We start from the raw sequence: 7,001 nt of genomic DNA on the forward strand, positions 1-7,001 counted from the left end.
TTTTTTTTCACTATTTAAACTCATCTCTTTTTCACATTTTTTAGAACACCACACAACTTTTGAATTTTTGGAAAGCCTCATTGTTGCTCCCCTTCCAATTTTATTTCTTATTCATCTTATTTTTTAGAGAGGTGTTTATTGTTTTGTGAGGAAATATTTGCCAGGTGAGTGATAAAATTGTAAATATATTCTTTTAGAGATTGGTAGTGTGTTCCTATAAAATTCAGACAATTGTACCGGTTTGATTTTGAGCCGTGGAAAGGATTGAGTTTGCTCCTGAACTTGTAAAAGGAGCGGAGGAGTGTAGCGGTTAGGCTCTGATCCCAGGGAAGAGTCGAGAAAGTTTATTCAAATTCCCAAGAGGCGCTTGGAGAGTGGAGTAGGTCGAGTTTGACCGAACCACTATAAAACTATGGTGTTATACCTGTTTAAATTTGAAATTGTTATACCATATTCTAAGTTTCTTTTATAATTATTCATGGTTATTTCTTGAACTAGTTTACTAAAAAATAATAATCACGTTTAAATAAATTAATTGTTTAAACCCTATTTACCCCTCTAGGGTTGCCATATCGATCCAACAATTGAGTCTCTGCAGGTCGCTGTGGCCGAGTTTGTCGTTAGGCCAAGGCATTCAGTGTGAGGTGTGGGTCCTTGTGCGGAATTCTGGTATATTGCAGGTGTTGGGCCTTGGGTCCTAGGGTCGCTGTAGGTTGGGCCGAAGCAGTGGACTTGGGCTTTTACAAATGGTATCAGAGTCAGACACCGTGCAGTGTGCCAATGAGGAGGTGAGCCCCAAAGGGAGGGTGGACATCGGGCGATGTGCCAGCGAGGACGGTGAGCCCTGAAGGGGATGGTCACCGGGTAGTGTGCCAGTGAGGACATTGGTCCCGGAAGGGGAGTGGATTGTGATATCTCATATTGATTAGAGAGAAGAACGAGTGCTAGCGAGGATGCTGGATCTCGAAGGAGGAGGGGGTGGATTATTGAAGGTAGTACAAAAGGAAACATTTTGGGCACGCACAACCTGCATTATTGAAGGTAGTACCAAAATAATAAAAAATATATATATATTTTTTCAAAATAAAATTTTCAATAATTTAAAAGAGATAGAACAGGTTATAAATCTAAGATAGATGACGTGGCAGAATATAATTGGTTAGGATGTGTAAGCCACCTATGGCCGGCTTTCTATCACGTCAAAGTCAAGTACAGATACATTAATATTTTTAAGCAATGTAATATTACAGACATAGATTAGGGAAGGCCCATATGTCAACCATATTAACACAAACAATTAATTATATGCTGCCACGTCACTTTATTAATTTCTTCCAATGACAACCATTTTTCTTTTTAGTTTTTTTTTTTAAATTAAACCCAAATGATTTTTTTATTTAATTTTTTTAACATAAAATTCAAGTCCAAATTTAAAAAAAAGAAAAATATTTTTATTTGAAATTTTGATTACAAGTTTCGAACATTTTCGGTAAAAACTATAATAAAAAATAATAAAGAAACTAACACAATTTTTAAAAACATAAATGAAAAGTAAAATTATTATAAAATTTGATCCAAATGTTTGAATTTAATTTCTATACAAGACTAATTTAAGGGTCCCTAAATAAATGAGGTTTATTAAATGTCTAAGAAATTTCACTCAAAATAAAATATTTAATATTATTTTATGATAAAGTTTGATTTTTAATGTGTTCTTCCTCATATTTAAGTTTTAATCTAATTCGAATTATGCTATTTTATTTTATAAAAATAATATTTTTAGTGTATTTTAAAAAATTACATATTTACGGTATGCTCGTGAAGTAGTTATCTAGATGGGAGGACTATTTTAGAAGTGTAGATCTAATATTTAGACTTAAAAATTTGATGCGACACAATAATAATAATAATAATAATATAGTTTTAAAAAACGGTGATGACAAGTAAAATCACACTTAAATAATTCTTAAAAATTTAGTATTCTAATATAAAGGTAAAGTATTCATTAATATTTAAAATTTATTTAGACAACTGTTGTTTTAAACATAACTTTAATGAATAAGACATCGGTAACTATCTCAAAAGTTAAAAGTCGGTATTTGAATTCCACCTTCAAATATTATTAAACTAAAAAAATGGTTAATTATTATAAATAAATAAATTAGGTAGATTACCTTGTTCCAACTTTGACAATAACAATATTTAGGTATTAAAATTTAATTATTAAAAGTAATAAAAAAAAAACAAATGAAAATGAAAATGATTTGCAACCATTTTGAATGCTTTTGACGTGTTATTACATTAAGGTTTTGGTTTGAAATTATTGGAAGAGGAAAAAGAAAGAAAAATAAAGTTACATGTGATGGAAGATATTTTATTTGTGTTTTTGACGTGTCAAAATTTCATTGGTGTGCACACGTGGAATGTACCAATCCTCAAGTCACGAGAAAATAATGAATCTTGTGCCAAATGTACTTTTCCCCCTTCCTAAACAAGTTTGTTTACTTCTTTAAATTGACTCCATTTTCAAATTTGGTTGGAAACATTTTTTAATTTTATTTTAATTTTAGTCAAATTTCAATTCTTTCAAACATCAATCCAACCTCAAACTTAGGTTACAGGTTTCTTACCCTCCCATATTCAACCTTTTTCTTAAATAAATAATACCCTAAATTATAGTGTCTGAATATACACTAGTAACTAATTTTATTTTCTTAATGAAAAAATAAGATGGTTATAATTGGTATCAAAATTCTAGATTTATTGATTTTGTAGGCTATCTTCCAATACATATATAATTTCTCCGAGTTGTTTAAGGTCAATATCACTGACATTTTATTCCAGGGGTGGATTTGACATTTCTCTTCTAGTATTCACAAAACAACTTGTATTATTTAAATATTAAAAGAAAACTTGATAATCAATTTTGTAAATTTAAGTGTTTTTATCATTAAAGGTATTTCAAAAAAAATAAAAAGTTGGAAAATAATATAAAATGATGTAATTGTGGTGTGTTGTGAATTGAATTGATTTGTATGAGAACTTGGACCATAGATGTGTAAAACTTTTCCATTACGCCACGTCATTAATATCATTCTTTCTTTGCTTTTTCTTATTTTAATATTTCATGTTACCTTAAATTAGCTAAAATATCCTTGAAACTTTATTTATTATTATTATTATTTTTTTTTAATTTTAAAAAAATTTAAATATTTTTTCTGATAATTTTAGATGGAAACTATTTTATTTAAAAATTATATTCCAAACAATTTAAAGTGTAAAAGAAAACAATATTGTAAACAAAAGGCTTCTTCAAGATTCACTCTTATTTTCTCAATTTTTCTCCACCGTTCAAACTCACTATTCACAACCTTACCCTTTTTTTCTTCTCTTTCTCATTCCATTCTAGTCTCAAATTTCCACCCAATACTTTTTCTTTTTTATAAATTTGCCCCTCACTTCATATTAATTCTCCAATGCCATTGTGGATATTTTGACTAACATCCTTAGTTAGACTTGAAACCTAGTTGTAAAGACAAAAAAAAATTAATGAAATTTCAAATTCACCTTAATTTTTTTTTTCCACCTTTTCAACTGTCGTAAATAAAATCTCATTTTCTGTTTTAATGTTCGACGTTAAGATTTTTCTTTGTAAATGTTTGAGTGGGTTAGAGTTGATTACTCTTGTAATGACCCACCGACGTTTTGTTTATGTTAAAAAAAAATATCAACCTTAAAAGTTATATAAAATCTTGTAAGACCGTAGTACTCTGTTGATACATAAATATCTTTAATGACTTGTCTAGTATATAAATTCCATTGAATTTTGATTTCTTTTCTTCTTATTCACGTTTATTTTGATTAGAAAAAATCTCATTTTTTTTTTTATGAAAGTAACTTCTACTCAACTAATAACAATAAGATAGACTTACAATATAATCTATCATTGGATGACATTTCATTAAGGCTCTTAAAATTGGCCTTCTCCAATCAAATTTTACTTTAATGTGTAGGAGAATCTAATTCTTCGTTTGTACTTTTTATTTTTATTATTATTTTTTTTTTTATGATTCTTCTAACATGTTATATTTCCGTGATAAACCAAATAGTTTCCAAAATTTGTATAAATATTCATCGTCTAGATTTATAAAAGCGAATACCTTCTTATTGTGAAAAACTTGAAAAAGGGATCAAGTTAAGAATATTTAAACAATTTTAGATCTATTTTACTTATAAAGTTATGATTCCATTATTATACCACTTAACTTTGTTCAAATTTTGAATTTACTCTTATACCATTACTTACGAATCTCATTCTTTTTATCCTTATAGTATTATTTTTTTGTATCCCATTAAAATTTTTCTTCTCATAATTCAAGAGTTATACAAAAACTTTTATATCCTATTTTTAGGAGTGTATGTATTCAATGATAAAAAGGACCTCTAAATAACATTAAGAACAAATGAGTTGGTTGGTCCATAAAGTAAAAAACTTATACAAAAACTAAGGTATAAAATTGGATGAGTAAAGCCTCCTCAAAACTAATAAAAATAAGAGCACCAAAACATAAGGGATTTGGAGATTTTACAAATGATGAACAAAGTAAGCAAAGGATTGGTAGTAAAGAGTAGACAATTCCTAATGACACTTCCAACCAAGAAATAAAAGAATGTTTAGGAATGTTCAAGAAAAACCTTCCGCAATCTAGCTAGTTTGGTAACCTTTCGAGTAGTTGTCACAAAACAAATATTCATATTAAATGTCTATCTTCTCCATTTCTAAATTGAAATATTAAAATTGAAGTTAAAGAATTACTAAAAATAAAAATTAAAAATAAAAAAAAGAGTAAAATAGAATATAAACAATTATATTTTATAAAAAAAAAGTGAAATGAGTAGTACATAATGACATGATATTGTTTACTTTATGATATTGTTTACTTCGAGCATAAGTTCTCATGATTTTATTTTATACTTCTTAAAAGTTTTTATTTATAAATTTATGATCATTTTTAAATTAACGCTCTCCTAACAATGTTATTAGGGAACAAAATACAATATAAAGTCTTGCCTAAACTAAATGGGATCTCCGGAAGAGAACAAACGAGGCCGCTATCAATAACCCAACCCAGCTAATTAATTACACAAAGGACAATGGTGGGCAGCCGAGCCGGAAAAAGAAAAAGAAAAAAGAAAAAAAAAAAAAAAAGTGGAAATAAAGAAGAACCGTATTATTTATGGTCGACTGACTGAGCCGGTGGGTCCGGTTTTTCGGACTTCAAAATGTTATTCAAATAAAATTTAGAAACCAATTAATTGTAGAAAAAAGATAAAGCCAAAAAGTTGATTGACAAAAAAAGAAAAAGAAGAAAAAAAAAAAAAAAAGAAAAAAGGAAAAATTAGAATGTAAAAAAAGAGGAGGCGTCCGTGATGTAGAGAGAGTACGCATTGTTTACCACGCGCCAGATGTCACTATCATCTCCAAAACTCTCTCCTTCCTTCTTTACTTTGTCCTCTATATAAATTCCTCCTCTCCGCTTTCCCGCCGCATCCTCACCTCTGCAATTCACCCCCCACCCTTCCCGTTCACTTTTCCGATCAACCATTCCATGGCGGATCTTTCCTCAAACAAGCGCCTCCGACTCGACTCAGTCGACTCGGAGTCCGACACACCGGAGGTCAAGCGTCTCAAAGACGACCTCCTCGGCCTTCTCGAAGACGCCGACCCTGATCCCGTTGTTCAGGATCTCGATTCCGTCATCCAGAGTTTCGCCGACGAGATCTCCCCGGTCTCCTCTCCGCCGTCGCTCCCGGCAGCGACCGACGAGTCCCTGCCGGAGCTCGGGTACCTTCTCGTGGCATCAGACGATGAGCTTGGGCTCCCTCCGTCCGAGGCCTCCACCAGCCACGGCGGTGAAGCGGAGGCAGCGGAACTGACTCGGGCGTCGTCGGAGTCGTCCGGGATGGGAGAGATTTGGGGATTTGAAGATGCGATTCCGAGTTACGAGTCGTTCGAGTTGGGAGAAGGAGGGAGATTCTATAACGATACCGAATATGTTGCGTTGGATGGACTTTTTGAACATTCCGATGTGTACTCCGTTTTCTCGTGACGGCGGCGAAGAAAGTCCCGCCGTGGAAGTAGGAGGAAACAGCAGCAAAATTACTTTTATCTCTGAAATGAATATAAAAAGAACACCCCACTTGTAAATCTTTTTTCCCCACCAATTCCATCTCATAAAACAGAATCCACAAAATTAAGTTTTTCTTCAACTAAATCAACCTAATTTTGTCATTCATTTTTATAAATATATATATATATATATAATAATAACAATAATTATTTGTTTTATATTTATTCTATCATAACCCTTAAAATTTTAATCTTCAATATAACTTTATGTTGAGTTGTTATTTTAATATATTGTTTGAAAATACGTAAATACATAAATGTTCTAAATATTAATATTTTATTTTTATTAATAAAGTTTTAAATCAATGATATAAACTTTTTCTATAGAGGGTTACTCATGATTGATTAATTTATCAACAGAATAATTGATCATATCTCAATTAGATACAATCTAACCATTAAACGGTATAAAATTATATTAATAATTTTAGATTTTTTTTATATAATATATAATATTAAATTATAATTAAATAACCAAAATTATTATTAAAAAAATAATTAACCTTGAGGTATTAGCAAATAAATTTTAATATTGAGTTGTCTAATTCCATAACTTAGAGGTAATCTAGTCTTACTGGCTCGTGAGTTCTTATATTCACAATCTTATTTCAGGGGTATCAAGTATTTATTCATCAGGATTTTCTCGAGATTTTAAGTATACTTAGCAATTGTATCATAATCTCTTCAATCCAAGTCATTATTTTACCTACATACAAGTTGGGACTTTTTCATCAAATATTTGGCTCCATATTAGATACTTAAGTATGAAAGAGTCTATTAATAAGCTCCTTATATTTATCTACGACTAGAA

At 30.3% G+C, this 7,001-nt stretch overlaps 1 protein-coding gene across 1 annotated transcript; it reads left to right on the forward strand.

Moving 5' to 3' along the window:
• The first annotated feature begins 5,609 nt into the window (after window positions 1-5,609).
• Window positions 5,610-6,110, forward strand: LOC111460226. The gene has a single exon (XM_023103384.1). It carries the CDS (start codon window positions 5,610-5,612, stop codon window positions 6,108-6,110), a length of 501 nt encoding a protein of 166 aa, XP_022959152.1.
• Window positions 6,111-7,001: the final 891 nt, after the last annotated feature.

Source organism: Cucurbita moschata, unplaced genomic scaffold, assembly GCF_002738365.1.
Source record: "Cucurbita moschata cultivar Rifu unplaced genomic scaffold, Cmos_1.0 Cmo_Scf00002, whole genome shotgun sequence".
Classification (NCBI taxonomy): Eukaryota; Viridiplantae; Streptophyta; class Magnoliopsida; order Cucurbitales; family Cucurbitaceae; genus Cucurbita; species Cucurbita moschata.